The following is an 18,271-nucleotide window of genomic DNA, read 5'->3' as shown; positions in this document are numbered from 1 at the left end:
GGGACCAATTTTAAGCAAAAACACACACAGTGTGTGTGAGAAACCCCACTTAAAAGGAATGAAATTCCTGGATTGTTGCAATGCACTGCTATGTTCAAGTTGTAGTTCCCTATAGGAAACCTGTGCTTGAAATTGTTGTTCTGTGAACCAGATAACTTCACTGTATACTCTGTGTGTTCCTGCAAGTTAGAAGTGGCTGCATAATTCCAGAGACATGAAACCTTGATGAGTTAGGATATAGGTCATTCCTATCCAGTGGAATGGAAAGGCACATACACTGCCCACATAAGGAGTATTCTCTTCTGTATCATCGAATATTTTCTACTTTGTTCCCAGTATTTCAGACTTAAATTTATTGCCAGGCCGGAGAGGTTGAGAACTCTGGGCTGAAGATTCCACAGATGTGTCAAATAGTGGGTGGTAGTTTTCAGCATTGGCAGCTGCTCCTTTGCCTATAGAACAGGTGTGAAATGTTTGACAACAAATTCCGGGAGTGCGTCAAGGTGCCCATCTTTGTATGACATTTTAGGACAACAGTAAAATTTGTAAACATGAATTCTTATTGGAGTAGTAACAGCATGTTCAACTATATACACGTTGTTTGTGTGTGTGAGAGAGAGAGAGAGAGAATATGCACATAGGCTCACATTGGAGTCTGCATATATTACATAGTTCTCATTTTATTATTGTTTTTCTTATCTTGTGTACAAATGGATGACATACAAAGGGAGTGTACAAATAAATAATTCTATCCGCCCATCATGCTTTGTTATACAGACTCTTTGTCTGTCACATACATTAGTCAACTGTCAGCGCTAATTCCAAATCGCTGCTCAAAATAATTAGACTCATTCTGATTTCACTCCAATTAGTGTCATACCAGTATGTCTATTGGCATCACCAGAGTAGGTGTGATCAAAATTAAGCTCGTTGTAGCTTTTAAAAACAGCAGCAGTGCATTGACCACATTCCACCCTTCCAAAAAAAGGGGGGTGGGGGTCACACCCACCAGAAAATATACCTCCACAAAATATAAAAATTAACAATACTCCAAAAATCTGCCTGTGGACAAAAGACACCTACTGTATATGCTGGGCTAAATTCTAGTTTCATTTTCAGCCCTTAAGATGGCCGCCTGACTGAGGCTCAGCCCTGAAGTACTCACTGGCACAGAGAAAGTCACTCAGCCACATGTCTTAATTCTTTCTCGTGATACGAGGGCCAGGGACGGCCAACAGCACGGGACGAAAGATCATTTTAAACAATGGAAGGAAGCAATCTCTTTTACAGAACTCACAGTTCACTTGTGGAACTCCCTTCCAAAACATATGAGTGGGGCCCAGAGCTTGGCTGGATTTGACAAAGGATTTGCCTAGCAGTTTCCAATTTGTGGTCCATGGACAAGCGGTGGGCCACAAAATCTTTCTCCGTTCTCCGCAAAGAGCTGGGTTGCTGGCTTAACAGCCCTGATCCACCTCCAGCCAGGACACCTGTAGAAGGAAGGAAAGTGGTGGATCTGCCACTAGAGGCTGCTCTTTTATAAAAGGGGCTGCTGTTTCCTTCTCTCGAAGCCAAAGAGAAGCCACCTGCCCCGTCACACCCAGATACACCATATGCTGGAGGGAAATGAACTGGGATAAAAGTGGGTACCGTGGGGTCTAGGCTGGGTGCTGAGGAGCTTCAGAACCAGAGAGCTACCAGGCCAGGGGAGTAGGCTGGGAGACAGGGGCAGGGATAGGACTGAAAACCCAAGAAGTGAGTGAAATTGAATTGATTTTTGGTGGGGATGTTTAGTTTATGTGAGAATGGGTGGGGAGGGGTATTTCTGTGCGTGGCAATTCTCAGTCCTACACCAAAAACAATCACTCCCCCTGAGAATTACTGTAGCTGCTAGAGGAGGGATGTTGCCTAATCTTGAAGTGCAGCCTGATTTGGAGGAGAGGGTCCATTAGAGGATCTGTCTATTGACAGGGGGCCCACACTACAAAAAAAGATGGGAACCTTTCAGGTTAAGCATTGATGGAGTTAATAAGAACATCGACAGTTAGTTACAGCGGCTAGAGGTTTTTGGTTTGGTTTGGTTGTTTGGATTTTTTTAGAGATATAAACTCTCATGATTCAGGGAATAAACCAACCACTAAGTGAGGGGACTGGGGGGAGGGTGGGAATTACCATATGGGAAGGTTGTTGCATAATTGTCCACCATAGAATTTCTTGCACCTTCCTCTGAAGCATCTAGTACTGGACGCCACTGGAGATAGGATATTGAACTAGATGGGCCACTGATCTGGTCTGGCAATACCTATTTTCCCACGGATCCTATCCCCATCTCAGCCAAAGGCAAAACACCCATTGACTTCCCTGGGTGGAACGGAATGCCTCTTCCGATCATACACATGTAAAATTCCCTTTGACTGCAGTGGGAGCTATGGCTGAGTCAGAACTGTGAGAGGCCTAACTGTTACAGGCATCGTCCGGGCTCTTTTGTGCCACTGCTTAAGAATGACATCACCACCCTGACCCCTAAAAGACTTCCATGATGTCATCCACCATCCCTGACACTAATGAAGCCTCCTTCACAAGGCGGCCATGTATTTAGTTTGCTGTAATACCTGTATCAAGTTACACATGCCAACAGCAAGTCAGACCAATAAGTGGGAAAGTAAAAATATTAACCCTTTCCGTCTCAAGGGATCAGAGTAAAATACTGCGGGGCTGTCGTGGTTAAAAAGAAGTGGGCAAACTAACTTTAGCTAAATCCAGGCTGAAGTGGTTAAAAAGAAGTGGGTAAACTAAACTAAACTCCATATTGCTCAAATGAGAAGAGAGTAAACACAGTTTATCCTTGGCTACACTACTGTGTCTGAATTTTACAGATCTGTTAGGCGGCTGTAACTCCTTCACAGTTGTAATGGCTCCCCTATGAACTACAGGATTAGATAGTGCCATAAATTTTTGGAACAGCTTATCTACAGTTGGCATCATACTCGGTAGGGTTTTTTAAAAAAAATAAATAAAATAAACAAGTTGTCAAGCTTACCTGAAATCCCTTTTGCAATTCAATGACAGGCATAAAAAGAAACTTTTCAGTGGTGGTTTTGCTATTTTTAGAGAAAAGGTTTGTACGTGAATTGTATATGTTAGTTTTAAAATGTAGTTAAGCCTCTCTCTAGGTCAGCACTACCTCCCACGGCTCTGTGACTTTTTGTACTTTCCCACATCAGATAAGCTGAGAGTTATTTGCAGATTCTGGATGTTCAGCTCCTGAACTCCACGTCTAAATGCAAATAGCCCCGGCCTAAGGCGCTGCGAGGATATTTCAGAGAAAACCCCAGACCAGCCTGTGGGGAAGGGCAAATGATTCGGAACCAGAGCTTTGCCGACAAGCCCCGCTGTTCCTCGGCAGTCACTGGTCAAGGGGGGTTATTTAAAGACAGACTCGGTTGTGTGTGAGAGAGATGTTCTCTCTGTCGTCCGAAAACAATTTTACTGACCCCTTCTTTAGCATCTTGTAATGCACTGGACAGTATTACATTCTCTCTGAGCTACTGCTACTCCTCAAGCAGCCTCTGAGAATTAAATACTAATAGTAAAATGCATCTCTTCTAGCGTTTTTACAGCGCCTTATTCCCTTTCTTCACTCCCCGCCCCTCCGCCCCCCCCCAAAAAAACAATTTCTTTCAGCAGCGTGAACTGGGGGTGATTTTTAAATAATCAGCCATATCATTGAACAAAATACTTTATTGAATATAGGTTCGGCTTCATAATGAAAGCTGATAATATAAAAGATTTCCAAAGGGCATTTGCCCACTAATATACAAAGAAAGCCTCAATATTTATTGAAAGAATAAAAAAATGCTCCTGTTATAATGCATCTAGGAGAAAATAAAAACCTATGGGGACGGGGTTAGTTGATTGTTCTTGGTAGACGTCCAGTTTGTAACAAGGTAACTCCAAGATGAACGTTTATTATTTGATCAATGTGCTTTTATGTTTAGAGCATCGGATTCCATCTATACAAATTTGCAGTTTCTCCATTCCACGTCATTCAAAATCTGGTGTTCTCTGTAAACAGCTTCAGTGACACAGACACTATCAAAATACAATAAAAACGCAAGTCCTATGCAGTAAACCATGCCAGGAAGTGTATACAGTACTGATTCCAAGCAAGCAGGATTGTTCAGAAGGAAATTCCATTTGTGATTATGTTTAGCTCATCTTATATGTCATTTATCTATCTATTCGAATTATTGAAATGACCAGGTTGGGGTTTATTAGGCAACATCGCAGCAATTGTTTATATGTGTGCGGGAAAATATATGTATTAACTGCAAAATCACACACACACACTCAAGAAAAACACATGATTAATTGGGGTACATGGGGGGGTTGTTTTTTAACGTGAAAGCAAAGCAGTTGGACAAAAACAGGTCTTAAATGCATGATGGATGGGAAGAATAAACCATCAGGCTGCTGTACTGTTTGTGACAAACATAATGCAAAACCTCTGGGATATTTTTTTGTACAGCCAACGTAAAAAAAATGACCTTAAAGTACATTTGGAAGAAAAAATATCAGTCAAAAAATCTGCTGAGAAAGAAACGGTTGAAAATGCCCTAAAATCCTAATATTTTTAACCCATATAATTAATTTAACCCATGTAATTAATTCTTGGTTTTATTTATATATATATATATATACGATCCAATTCCGTGTGTGTATAATTGGATATCAAATTGCATTGGGTTTTTTGTTACTGAAAATTAAATACCGTCTCAGACAAGTGCAGAGGAAAATAAGAGAGAAAGGGAATCCCGATCTGATAAAATCTACCTTGCACTTGGGAATCGAGCATCAGGGAAGCACTGAAAGCCGGACAGACATTAGCATTCGCTGCCAGCGACCCACTGATGTATCCAGCTGGCAGGCTCTCCAAAGCCAACTTGGAGGCGCTCGGGTCCCAGCCTCCCTCTGCCTGCGCGTCCCCTTTGGCTGGCTTTTGGAGAGTTTTATGAGCTAAGATGCTGTCTATACTGAAGCTTTTGGACTTCTCTGAGCTTTTCGGAGGCATTTGATCTGTCCCGGCTGCAGAGCCCACCTGGCTCTGATTGGCACTTGGGGAGATCATGCGTGCACCGGAGATGGGTATATGCTGACATGCCCTGGCCTCTGCCCGCACCGTCTCCTGCGCCTCTCCCTCCGAAGAGCTCCCCACCCTTTCCCCCTCGGGAATGCTTCCCTCCTTGGAGGCAGGCGCAGGGACCTGAGGAGCTGCGCACCTGGATGGATGGGGATGGTCCCAAGGGGCAGGGGGCACCTCTGACTGAGGAGGATCTGCTGCTGCCCGATTGCATCTCACAGAGCTCGCTTTGTTCTCGCCTTCCTCTGCTGGAGCTAGTGCATCCCTAGAGGCGCAGGCTGGCTCCAGGTTCTCCTCTCCTGCGGATGCAGCCTGGCTCCCCCGGAATCTCTTCGGTTGCACATCAGCTCGGTTGCCAGCGGGCTGGTCCTTCCCCTCCTCTGCCTCTGCCTTGCTCCTCGTCTCCTGGGACCCTGAGGCTTTGGGCTTCCTTTTCCTCCGCCGGTAGTTCCCGTTTTCAAACATATCCAGGCACCTGGGGTCTAAGGTCCAGTAGCTGCCTTTGCCAGGTCTGCCTTTCTCCCGGGGCACCTTGATGAAGCAGTCGTTGAGGGAGAGATTGTGCCGGATGGAATTCTGCCAGCCCTGCCTGTTGTCGTGGTAGAAAGGGAACCGCTCCATGATGAACTGGTAGATGCCGTTGAGTGTCACCTTCTGGTCTGGAGCCTCCTTGATGGCCATGGCAATGAGGGCAATGTAGCTGTAAGGAGGCTTCTGGGGAGGTTCCTGCCTGGAGATCACGCTGGTGGAGGCGAAGCTTAAAGCCGCAGGCAGCCCAGCCCTATCTGCCCCGTACAGATAGACCATGGAGGAGCCATTGAGCGGGCGGCTCATTGGAGGTAGATGGCTGCTGAAAATGTGGCTCATCGCGGATGTGGTTTTAGCTCCGGATCTTTCCCCTGGCAGTTCAGAGACGGGAAAGGACAAGGAAGAAACCCTCCAAGAGTCCACCGGGGAACTATTGGTGTGAGCTCAGACCCCAACCCTGCCTCGACGAGTTTGTTCTCCCTCTGTCCCGGCTTCATCGCTCTTTTTTTAAAAAAAAAATGTTAAATAATTGTTGTAAGTTTGCTCTTATATGTTGACTTAGCACTGGAAAATAAATTGTCTCCGATAAACAGTCGTTTGTGTGCTCAGCCCACCCACATTAATTAAAATATCATTGCTACACAACTCCAAGCTCCCTCCACGTGTCTCTCTGGTACCAGCCAATGGTTCGCCGGGTTTGTCCTTCATTTGTTTATAGCATTAGTCTGTTGATAAGTCTGCCCACCCAAGTCGAATCAAGCTGTGTTTATTTGGAAAAATTTCCGGGCACCCAATATATAAACGCACTGATCTGATGTTTGAAATATCACGTCCACCCTTTGACGCTGTAAGCACACAGTCAGCAAAGCAGGATGTACACGGCTGGAGCGCAGAGGGAGAAGGGGCAGAAACTCCTGGGTAAAGGAGAATTTGTTGGTTTTTTTTGAAAGTATCAATACGGAGGAAAACAGGCAATGAAATGGAGCTGCAAGGAAGAACCTAGAGGTCTGTCTCTCTCTCTCCAAGTGGAGAACAGGGATGAATCCTCAACTGGTGCAAATCAATGTAGCTCCACTGATTTACACCCATTGTGGATCTGGCTTTTTGCCTTCAAACCTGCAGTGATTGCCCCTGAGACACAGCACAGACATCCAAGCAAGCAGGGTTGCATGAACGGTCCAGTAGAAAGGACATGGTCTGAAGACAGTTGAAGCAAAAGACTAGGGAAGCGATCCAACCAGGTGTATGCGCTGGTAGTGTCTGCTGCCATTTGACCAGGCTGCTTGTACCGAGTGATGCTAATATAGTCTCTCTAGCCTCAAGGGTGAGGAGAGTCCCCCCGTTGCTAGTGAAATCCAGCAGGAGGGAATTCTGTCTTCGGACCTCAGGCCTGAGGCTAGTGCAGTGTGCATGCAGGGGGACGCGACTTAAACAATCCTTCTTTTTCGAGGAGCCAAAATCGAAGGGGAGTTTGATTATTATTTTGGGGGTCACAGTGGGATTGCAAGGAGCAACCGCGCTCCATAAAAGGCGAACTTGGCAGGCATGAGGGGGAGGTTTAGTATTTGTGAATGCAGGCCTGTTGCTTTATATTATGTACTTTCCTGTTTATACCAAGGAGGGGGATTATAACAACTTTACAAGTGCACACAGCTGGCCGGTGATTACATTAGGCATTTGTGATGCTCTTTTTTGTATAAACGTTCAGGTTGGGGTTTTTTTGTTGTTTTTTTTTTTTATTGACTGATGTAACGATTTGAATCAAAGGTACTGGCTGAGTCGGATTCAGAAAGAGGTGTCAGCTTTTTAATGAGGCCGAAGAACAGACCACCACTAAGCGTGGCATCTAATGTTGTGAAATATTAACAATCAGCTCACTAGTCTCTTTGTGGGTGAAAAGGACAGATGCTTAGGGCCCTGGTGTGTCCCCAGTTTTTAAAGCAGTCAGTGGTGGGGCGCGGGGATCTGCTACAAACCGATGGCAAGAGATGACCCTGGAAACTGACTAACATACGAGCCGGGGCATTTTTAGGAAGCTGTGTAAAGGCAGATCTGAGTCACGAGTTTCTGTTCTGATTAGAGGCTCTTTGCCTGGCTTCTCTTCTGGGAGCAAAATGTGCTCAGAAGGAAACGCGGGCCACGTCTCCTGTAGGGTCTGATCCAAACTCGAGTGACTTCCCTGGGCTTTGCATCGAGCCCATACCGAGGGCCAATCAACTTTTAATGCGAGCCCTCGTTTGAGTGGAGCCAGCAGGATTTGGCCTCCACTGGTAACTTCTAAAAGTAATCCGGAAAATTAAGGGTGCCGTTAGAAAACAGGGTCCCGATTCTGTACACCTTGCCCAGGTAAAACTATTGACTTGAATGGGACTTTTGTCTGGGTGCAGGATCGGGCCCTTATTGCATCATAAACATCACACAACTTTTCAAAAGGCTAGCTGGGAATTCCCTTGGGGTTATCCCCCAGGTGCCCGGCAGGAGATCAGAAGCGGTGAAGAAACCTGATTTGATTTCTGCATTTTCAGATGAATCCAGCAGGGGGTCAGATTAACAGCTGGAGTAAGAAATCGTCTTGCTTTGGATTTCCAAATTATTTTTTTAAAGTGGATTTCAATTCTGATGTTCTCATTTGTTGTTCTAGATTGGGACCTCGCTTCCACAGAGTCTGCTTATTAATAGGATTGTGACTCCTTGATTTCAGGCATTACTTCGTAGCACTAAACCAGAGGGAAATAAATCGAACCTATTAACACGGCACATTTCAGAGAGTCAATAAACTGCAAACACTTTTATTTGATATCAATTATCACATTCCATGGGGCGACCCATATTAGCAAGCGCCTTGCACTCCCAGGGGCTGTTTGATTGTCCACCTCCAGCGTGTGCGGAAAAACCCTGGCCCTTGGCTCAGTTTAGAAATCAATTCTCCTAAGCATCTCTTCGTTAAACATTATTTCACATAAAACCTCCTTGTAAAGGGGGCTCTGTGGATCAGTGTTGGAGCCCAGCTGCGTTCACTCATCTGACACCTTATCGACATCCGCAGTGGAGATTTTAAACGGGAGATCAACGTTTAACGTCGCCTTCCCCCCGGAGGCTTTATTTAAATTCTCACAGGCTCTAGTGCGTCTCCTTGAGAAATCCAAGCAAGAAATATTAAAATAATAAATAGTCCCCGTAGATGGCGGTGGGCCCGGGATACAGACACAGGCTCACATGGCAAAGAGGTTTGTTGCCTCCTTTTTTTGTGCATCGCTGCTAGAAAGTCCCCCGGGAGGCAAAGCAGAGACGTTCGTCTCGGTTTGAAACCCACCAATCGGAGGGTCCTAACAGCTCATTCGCTGCCTGGGTGCGTTACCCTCTTCTGATGCCCTGACCCCCTGACATGAGCAGCCATCGGTGTGTCTGTAATCCGAGCCGCTCTAATGACTCTGATTGCCACAGTCCGGGGCTGGGAGCGAGTGGTCGAGAAGCTACGTGGGGAACTTTCTTTCTGCAGGCTGGGCACAGGAATCTATACATGTCCCGGGCTCTTCAGAGACTCCTGGATGTACTTTCGCTTCCCTAAAGCCGGGACTCGTGTCCCTTAAAGGCAGCAGGACAGAGGGAGACTGTCATAGCAGAGAGACACACTTGGCAGCATAGAGGGGACGCAGATTAGCAGCTTTCCTGGTCAGGAGAAGGGAGCAAAGACCGGGGTGTGATATCTGGAGCGTCTCCCCCAGACAGTACCCCCTGCAAGTTATTAAAATGGTCCATAGCCAAAATCTTCAGACTTGGGGGCTTAAAGTTAGGGCACCCCAATCAAAGCGATCTGATGTTTAAAGGTGTTTAGCTTTAGGCACCCCAGTTTGCCCACTTTAACCTATATCGCCCCACGTTATTCTTCCCCAGCTCTCTAGGCCTTGACATCATTATAACTAATGCTTTGCATCTGAGTCCATAGCGGACTGGAGCAGCAGTTAAGTTTGTGCTCGGTGTCAAATTAGAACTAAAAACAGTTTGCCCTTTGCATGATGCAAAACGGATGTTAGCGGCAGCGTTACAGCTGCGAATCTCTCTCACAGAGGCACTTTCTACCTAACGCCTTTTCGTCTCTTTTTTCCACACCCTGCTCCTGGCTTTCAAGTTCTCTAGAATCTATCCCAAGAAGGAAAAAGCTACAAAAATAAAAGACTCATGAGGCTTGCAACAAGAGGCTACAAGGGAGGCGATGCTAAATGGGGTGTTGATATATTTGTGCAAACCTGGCAGGTAACTAGAATGTGATCTTAATTGGTCTGGGTAGGTTATATTTTGGGGAGTTCCTAACTGGACTGCATTTGAGTCCTGTAGCACAAAGGGAATTCTCGTTGGTTGCTTTGGATTGGCAGAGCTGGAACAGAAATACACGGTGGTATAAAGAGCTGTTGGTTTTTGAACACATACTTTGCTGATCACAACTCATAGCCAACCTGTGGAACTCTTTGCTAGTGGGTGGTGTGAGGCCAAAACCATAACTGAGTTAAAAAAAAAACTAGATAAGTTCATGGAGGATAGGTCCATCAATGGCTATTAGCCAAGGTGGTCAGAGAGTCAACCCCATGCTCTGGGTGTCCCTAAACCGCTGACTGACAGAGTCTGGGGATGGATCACTCGATAAATTGCCTTGTTCTGTTCATTCCCTTTGAAGTATCAGGCACTGGCCACTCTGGGAAGACAGGATACTGGCCTAGCTAGACCATTGGGCTGACCCAGTGTGGCCGGTCTGATGAATTAAAGGTCCTGGGAAGTGGGGGAGGGATCCGTTAACTAGGCAGCAGATTTGAAGTCCCAAGCAATTTTGGCATTACAATGTATTGATAGTGCTAAGTGTCCACCCACCATCCTCATGAGCCAAAATAAACCCCAAACAAGGCTGGGTCCAGCCGAGGTGAACTCGACAGTACAGCGACTTCCCTGAGAGAAGCTGATCTTGGCCCGGTTAGTTTGTACTTGAGCACAACTCCCCATTGAAGTATTTGGAGTCTTGTGCCTGAGTAGAGGCTATCATAGGATCGGCTCCTTAATGGTGCACTGGGATTTATGTTGGTCCCTCACCTGTAAGCAAGTACACTGTAGGGCCCGATCCTGCCAGGTGCTGCAGCTGTCCCTTAATGAGGCTTACAGGTGAAGGTGGCGTCACACCATAACATGAGTAGGGATGGGGATGTATTTTGGCTGGCAGAATTCTGAGATCAGCAGCAACCTTTGCAATGGACGTGACTACTTTAAATGCTCTAAACACAAACACACAAACAAACACACACCGATTCCGCTTCCATCGAAACCAATGACAAAACTCTCATTGACTTCAGTAGGGCTGGATCCAGCCCCCCTCCCCGCCCCCATAAAGCCAGGGATTCAATCGTGTTGGAAAGAATGACTGTGTCCCACACTATTGCTGTGAGGACTCTAGGTTGGGATACCTGGGGTATTTGCTGTTCCTTGATTACTCTTGCAAAACAAGAGTCCAGACAATGTGACTGGACAGTTTAAAGATTTTAACTGTGTTATTTTTAGCACGGCTCTAATTCCCCTGGCTGGTTTAAACCACCTGGGGGACAATAATCCAAATCGGGTTAACCCCCCCCCCTTTTTTTTTTTGCAAGAAGCGACCTTTCAAAAAAAAATAAAACAACCATCTCACCAAATCTGAACAAACTAGTGATTAAATTCGCTTTTACAGCAAGCCTTTCAGACAAGATTCGGGAGAACACGCCCATTGCTTTTAGAAACGATCAGGGAACGATTTCACATGGAAAGAAACCGAGAAAAACGACTTCCCGGGAAATTCTGGTTCTCTTTCAAAAAAAGTCTCTGTCTACCGATTTAAATAATAGTTCACGAATGGTTCCCCTAACGTGACTGTGATGGAGAACTCTCCTTGCCGGGAAAAAATCTACGAGGAGATGTTGGAGTCTGTTTGCTCTTTGAAGATTTTCGACTACAATGCAGAGGGAAAGGCAGAGGTAAAAACGCGACAGCTGTTTCCAAAGGGAGATAAGGATGAAAGCTGATCGTTATAAGGGGAAATATAATTATTTAAACCTAAAATGTTACATGCTTAGCACCAAAAGATGCCCAGGGATAGATTTAACTCTTGGTGTTTTTCGGCATAGCTCAGAGTTACTCTTGTCCGCTCCTATGGAAAATAATACACCGATTTGGAATGTCTTAATCTGGTAAATGGAAAGAATGCTTTGATTGTAAGTGTTTGCTAGGTGTTAGTATTCTGATGGGTTTTCCCTTTTTAATAAAAAAAAACAAATAAGGAATCAAAATTGAGCGTGCCCATATTATGCACGATAAAACAAGGTTTAAAAAGAGAGCACAGCTCGGAGTGCTACCCCTGCCCCAAGGCATGCAATCGGGTGTGAGATCGACGGTCCAATCTCACAAACTTGATACGGGGAACACATTTCTGGGCCCCAAATGCTGCCACCAACTAATAGGAAACTAGCTAGCTGCTGAAACCTGCCATTTTTTAGGGCCAGGTCATTGCAGCTTGGGGACAAGGAGCAGGGAGCCCTGTGAGAGAGACATTTAAGTGCTTTCTTTTTCCTGGGGATTTTTATTTTATTGTTTAATATGACAGGGTCTTGCAGGAAGTCAACCACCCGGAGAAGGGGGAACTTCAAGAGACAGAGGCAAGGATGCATTTGACCTACCTGAGATCATTCACTTTGAGTGGAAATCGAATCAAAATCATTAAAATGCCTTTTTGATGATTATGACTAATTCTCCTTTGGGGGCTTTGTTTGGTTTTATAGTATCGCCGAGATCAGGCGAGCAGGACTCGAAACTGGGTCTGGAAAACAGCTCGAGCCTCAGCGAAAATGAAAACTTGGAAACGCGAACAAGAGGCTGCTGCCCGCAGACGCGGCTGAACGCCGCCTCTGCACGGTCCAGTGTCCAGTGTCCCTCTGGAACTGTCCAGCAAAAGGGCAACTCTCCGGAGAGCCGCGGCAGGCGTGTGAAATGCCAGCTCAGGGAAAGGACTGGCGGCGGAGGCAAGTGGCTGCCCTTTCGGGGAAAAGCACACGCACCTGGCTCTCGCAGCAGCTTCAGGAGGTCGGTATCTGCCACGGGGAACTGCTTTTTCCCAGCAGCTATGACACAAATGCGATCGCAATAAGATAATCTGGTGCGGCGAGCTTGGACCGCATGTTGGCACATCATGCGTCTACACTATGCCAGTCTGAGAATCCCCGGAGTGGTATTGGGTTATTCAAACCCCACTCTCGGCTGAACCCCCATCCAGGGCCTAGTGCCCGTTAGACACGCAAGGAAAAGGCTCAAGGCCGAATTATCTGGACAATTTAAGGACAATAGCAGATCACCTGTGCCTGCATCCCCATTCTCCGCCCCGGAGGCCCTACGTTGTAGAGAGAATCTGCCACTGGTAACTCTGGCTCAAGCAAGGAACCTGTTAAGGAGGAGAAGTGGCAAGTTTAATGTTAGTGGCCAGGAATATTCCTCTGTCTCCCTATCTCCCACACACACAGCCCACCCTCTCCCCATAAAAAAAAAAAAGAAGCATCATCAGCTTGAAAATCCAACCTCAAGCACCTGATTTTCAGCTCCCTGCTGATAAAGGTACAGAACAACGCTATAAGGGGGCTGCTTCACTGTGGGCTGGGGGAAAAAAATCTATCAAGCGAAAAATCTCCCCGACTTAATTTTAAGAAGGAGGGAGGATTTGGGGAGGTAGGCGGGGAAGGAGAGTGTAGTTGCTCCTCTATTTTTCCGCCTTGCTCTTTTATGAATAGACAAAACCCCTCGAGAACTTGGCAAAAGTAGCTCGGGTTTTATAGGAAGGCTGCTGAAATACAGCACAAATTGTTCTTATGGGCCATGTTTCATTTAAACCAAGCGTTTCAACGCACGCTGCCAGAATTCGGCAGCATATGGTATGTGCCAGATCAAAATCAATTCAGGTAATATGTCTACCATGACCTACAGCATATCTCCTCCGTCCATCTATTCACCTTTTCGTCTTAATAGGTGTTTCGTGTTTTTGATTCGTTTTTTTTTTTTTATGGGAGGCGATCTGCAGATTTGCCTCCTCAGCAATGTTTATTGTGCTGCATTTATATTCTGCGATTCCATATGTTAACATCCATATTTATTGACAATCTTTGCAGCTAGCCCCTACTTTCGTTGGGGAACTATATTATTCCAATTAAAGTTAACTTGGCAGAAACAAGCTGCATTTGAAAACGGCTCCTAAGGCCACGTTTATCTAAAGGCTGCTTTATTCTTTACCAACGTGCTAGACAACCCTGTGATGGTATTTTTTTTTTATTCTGACTAAGCGACAATGAACCACTACATTTCTGAAGCATGTTAAAGTTGCTCAGAAGAGATCAGAAGGAAGAGATGGTTGGCAGCTTTAACATATCCGCTGTCAGCCCCAGGCATTTATAATGAGAGCTCAAATTGGGTATAGGAAGCAGAAAATGAAGTCAGATGAAGATAGATCTTTTGTACAAGAAACGAATAAAAACAGAATGCGTTCAGACAGGGCTGTAAAACCATCCTAATATGAACTTGCTGGGATAGTTCTTAGGACTTCGTAATGAGATCCAGATCAAATGATATTTCTTATTATCCTCACGGGATGTTATTAGTTTATTCTTCCTATACACTGTTGTTCTATCGGGGCAACTGCCTGTAGTATATTGCTGCTGAACTGAGAGGTAACTGACTACATTCAAAGCGCCTCATAAGGCCTACATCTCAGTAGGTAAATAAAACTGTCAAGAAAAAGATTAAAATAAGAGTGATTAATCAGAACCTATCCCGGTGAGGAGTCTTTCACTCACATCATTTGCGGATTGGAGAATCTCACTCCAGTTTCAAACTGGCCAATTGTCCTGGATTTGCAAAGTGTTCTGCAAATCTTCAGATCCTGGGAAGCTCCTTTAAACTAACCCAGGAACGCCTACATGTTTTCATTTCAGCTATGCGATTTCGTCATGTGAACTGAGCCTTTGTTAAATAAATAATAATAATAAAAAAAGAGTAATAAACCTTTAGTCTCCTGGAAATCTACGTGGTTTTAACATCAACGTGTTCCACGTTTTCTGCCTGAAAAATGGGATCGGAAAAATGGCAAAAACACACATACATGCGCCAGACTTTGAGCAGAAGAAAACAACATGGATTTATTTTAAGGTAAGTACAACGATTAAGACCACATAAGACAAACAAGCGTGAAGTAGAATAAAACCAAATAGTTCTCAGGAATGGTCAGGGTGGAGACTATTATACAAAACATCACACTGTCGTAAATTAAAAAAACCGCATCAGATACTTTGTCTTTTTTTCCCCAAAATCCACCAACAAAAATAAATTATTTCCTCGTCTTGTAAAAAGAACAGCTCTAAAGAGGAAGAAATTCTCTTGCATAATTGTACACACACAAAAAAAAAGGAAGAAAAACTCACTTGTAATTAATTGGGCTGTTAGGAATTGTTGGGCAACATAAAAAAAAAATCCAGTGAACTCAACTTTAAATATTATATTAACGGCTCTGAAAATTAGCCTGATTAGAAATCCACACATTTTATAGCACAATAAGAGAACTTAAAATACCCCGGACATATATTTTTATATATATAATATATAATTTTCTTTTTAATCGCATAATGATCGCTGTGATATTGGTCCATAACTTATTTTCGGAGACCTCCTATACTTTAGCATATAAATTTGCCACTTTGTTTAGATAGCTCTCTATATATTTTAAAGACATCCCTTTTCAAGTAGAATTTACTTGTCTGGAATTTAAAGATGATGGAAGAGGATTAAGGGTCTATAAACTCTTTGGTTCCCAGGTCCGCTTAGAGGTTGTAAAAGGATTTCCTTATGCAGTCTTAAGTGTTTGTTTAATTGGCCTACCCAGGAGAGTCAATGCTAATCAATACTTAGTGCAGTCATAGGAATAGGGGGTGGCGTGGCGGTATATGGAGGGCGTGGATCTATAGGGGATCTGACAGCTTGTGTTGCCGCTCACCTGATGCTCGTTGAGGGTCGAGCTCTCAATCCCCAGCCGGTGAGAGTTGAACATGTCCCGGACGGTCGGAAAAGTCTGCTGCTGGGAGCCGAACGTGTGCCCGGAGAGGTGGTTGAGCTCGCTGCTGTGGTTGAGGTACCAGGAGGCTGCCGGCTGCCCGGGCCCGCCGCTGGGATGCGGGTGGCTGGGGGTCAGCGCGCTCTCCTGGCTGGAGGCCAGGTTCATGGTGGCCAGAGGCGAAGAGGTGCCGTTGGGATGCTCCGAGATGGCTTCTTCCAGCGTGGTGGGGACGCACATGTGGCCCGCCCTGTCCCCGGTGTACAGGCTCATGGCCCGCATGCTGCATTGGTAGCTTCCGCTCGTGTCCATGCTCTGGCCGCACGCCTGGCTGTAGATGGAGGGCTGCGCCTGGGGGTAGCCCAGCGGCAGCGAAGCCACCAGCCCTGCCCCTGTCCGGCCGGAGGCGGCGCTCCCGGGGCTCAGCTCCCCCGGGGGAGAAGTCCGCAGGGTCATGATGTTCTCCACGCTGAAGCCCGACAGCCCGTTGCCGGCCGGGTGGTGCTCCGGGAGGGAGCTCTCGGTGGACACCGACGGGGTGGAGGCCACGCTCCTGGGGCTGCCGCTGCCCGGGCTCAGCGTCTCCACCTTGGTGATGACCGGCAGGTCTGGCGAGGAGGCCTCGCTCTTGATGACCACCTTCTTCTCGGAGGCCTCCTTGGCGATGTCCGGGCTGGAGACGCCCGGCGCCTTGGGCTGCTCCTTGGGCTGCCTCTCCTCCTTCTCCTTGGGCACGTCTTTCTTCTTGAAGCGCCGGCGGCGGCGCAGGAAACTGCCGTTCTCGAACATGTTGTAGGAGTCCGGGTCCAGGGTCCAGTAGCTGCCCTTGCCGGGCTTCTTGTCGTCCCGCGGCACCTTGACGAAGCACTCGTTGAGGGAGAGGTTGTGGCGGATGCTGTTCTGCCAGCCCTGCTTGTTCTCCCTGTAGAAGGGGAACCGGTCCATGATGAACTGGTAAATCCCATTCAGGGTGATCTTCTTGTCCGGGGCGTTCTGGATGGCCATTGTGATGAGAGCGATGTAGCTGTAGGGAGGCTTCACCAGGTCCTTGGGGGCCGCCGGCTGGTGGTGATGGTAAGGCCCATAGGAGCGGCCCATGCCGGCGGCGTACTGGTCAGGGTGGCCCGAATAGACGCTCATGGGGCTGGCCATGTTGCTGTAAGTCCCCGCGGTCCGGTAGTAGTTCTGCTCGCTCAAGTAGGGCACCACTCCCAAGGCGTTGGGGTCGGAGACGGAGTAGCGAGCCTGCATCATGGATGGGGCTCCCCCAAATCGCAAGGCGACGGAATCACCGGGGGAGGGGACACGAAGAGGGTAGGGGTTTTGGGGGAGAAGGGCTCACCCCAACGGGATTCCTCTGCAGAGGAGGAAGGTGAGGGAGGAAGGGGAGAGAGAGAGAGTCTCAAACACAAGCTGCCCAAATCCAAAAGGGTCGTTAGCAGCAGTAAATCAGCAGCATCCTTCAAAGTCGCCAGGAGGAGCGTGCCGTGCGGATATCTAGTGATCTCTCGGGGTGGTTTTTTTTTTCAGAGGTGGCAAACGCTGCTGCTAAAAGGGAGGCAGAAGCCGGGAATAATTCTCGCAAGCAAAGAACAGTCTTGAGGGGAAAAATATAATTCTTGCAACAACAACAACAAAAAATTCTTCTGGGAGGGAAACCACCAAAACGTCTTGTGAACTCAGAATCAAAATAAACGCTAGGGCTGTGGAGGAGCGTGTGAGTCCAGTGTGAGTGTGTGTGTGCGCAGAGCCACCGGCGAGCCCCGCAAATGCAAACTCCCCTTATAGGGTTTGGGAAAGTTTCAAAACTTTTCTTGCCGAAGGCGAGTTTTTACTCCTCGCTGGCCACGCCTCTGCCCTCGACTTTGAGCCAATCGCAGTGCACTTGGGGATGGCTTTGTCCAATCAATGGGCAGAGAGAGAGAGGCCGCGGCGGAACAGCGGTGCTAGGACCAAGGTAAACGCAGAGGGGTTGTATTTTTTTTTTTGAAGGCGTTGGAAGGTAACGAGCATCCAACGCGGCTCATTAGTGACTTGTGTTTGCTCGCAGTAGAACTTTCAATGACATGAAATGTAATAAATGAACGGCACGGATTTTAAGCAGTAAACCCTGCCAGTTTTATGACGAGCTGATCGCAATGATCAGCGATCAACTGAACCCGTGTTGCTGAGTGCTGTATTATTCCTCCGGGTTTTTAACGGAGGAAACCTGGAATGCTGTACAAACACAGAGCTTCCCATTTAAAATACATTTTATTTTTAAATCAAATCACCCTCCAGTCCTCGGGTGGATATTCAGAAGGGGCTGCGCATTTTCTTGGGTTCTTTCTCACACACTGCTTGTAACCTCGCTACCTATAAAAGCATTAGCGCTGAAAGCTATGGGATGGCACACATCCCCTTTCATAGCATAGGCTGATAGCAGATCAAATAGCCGACACTGGGATCTTTGGGCGGTAGCACATTTGCAGATTCCTCCAACACTTCCAAAAGAATTGAGCAAATAA

General features: G+C 46.6%; 2 protein-coding genes across 3 annotated transcripts; both read right to left on the bottom strand.

The window, feature by feature from the left end:
* Positions 1-662: 662 nt before the first annotated feature.
* On the bottom strand, positions 663-17,525 carry FOXC2 (forkhead box C2). 2 transcript variants are annotated; one of them, XM_034788607.1, is made up of 2 exons: positions 15,708-17,525; positions 663-1,490 (listed from the first exon to the last, which is right to left on the bottom strand). In XM_034788607.1, exons 1-2 carry the CDS (start codon positions 17,016-17,018, stop codon positions 1,458-1,460), a joined length of 1,344 nt encoding a protein of 447 aa, XP_034644498.1. In that variant the 5' UTR covers positions 17,019-17,525; the 3' UTR covers positions 663-1,457. The 2 variants fall into 2 exon arrangements, with proteins under 2 accessions (XP_034644498.1, XP_034644497.1); XM_034788606.1 differs by lacking the exon at positions 663-1,490 and adding an exon at positions 11,176-13,115.
* Positions 3,727-10,194, bottom strand: FOXL1 (forkhead box L1). The gene has a single exon (XM_034788608.1). The coding sequence runs from the start codon at positions 6,005-6,007 to the stop codon at positions 4,754-4,756; it is 1,254 nt and encodes a 417-aa protein (XP_034644499.1). The 5' UTR covers positions 6,008-10,194; the 3' UTR covers positions 3,727-4,753.
* Positions 17,526-18,271: the final 746 nt, after the last annotated feature.

Source organism: Trachemys scripta, chromosome 13, assembly GCF_013100865.1.
Source record: "Trachemys scripta elegans isolate TJP31775 chromosome 13, CAS_Tse_1.0, whole genome shotgun sequence".
Taxonomy (NCBI): Eukaryota; Metazoa; Chordata; order Testudines; family Emydidae; genus Trachemys; species Trachemys scripta.
Note: the sequence above shows the minus strand (reverse complement) of the source record. Positions and strands in the feature narration are given on the sequence as shown.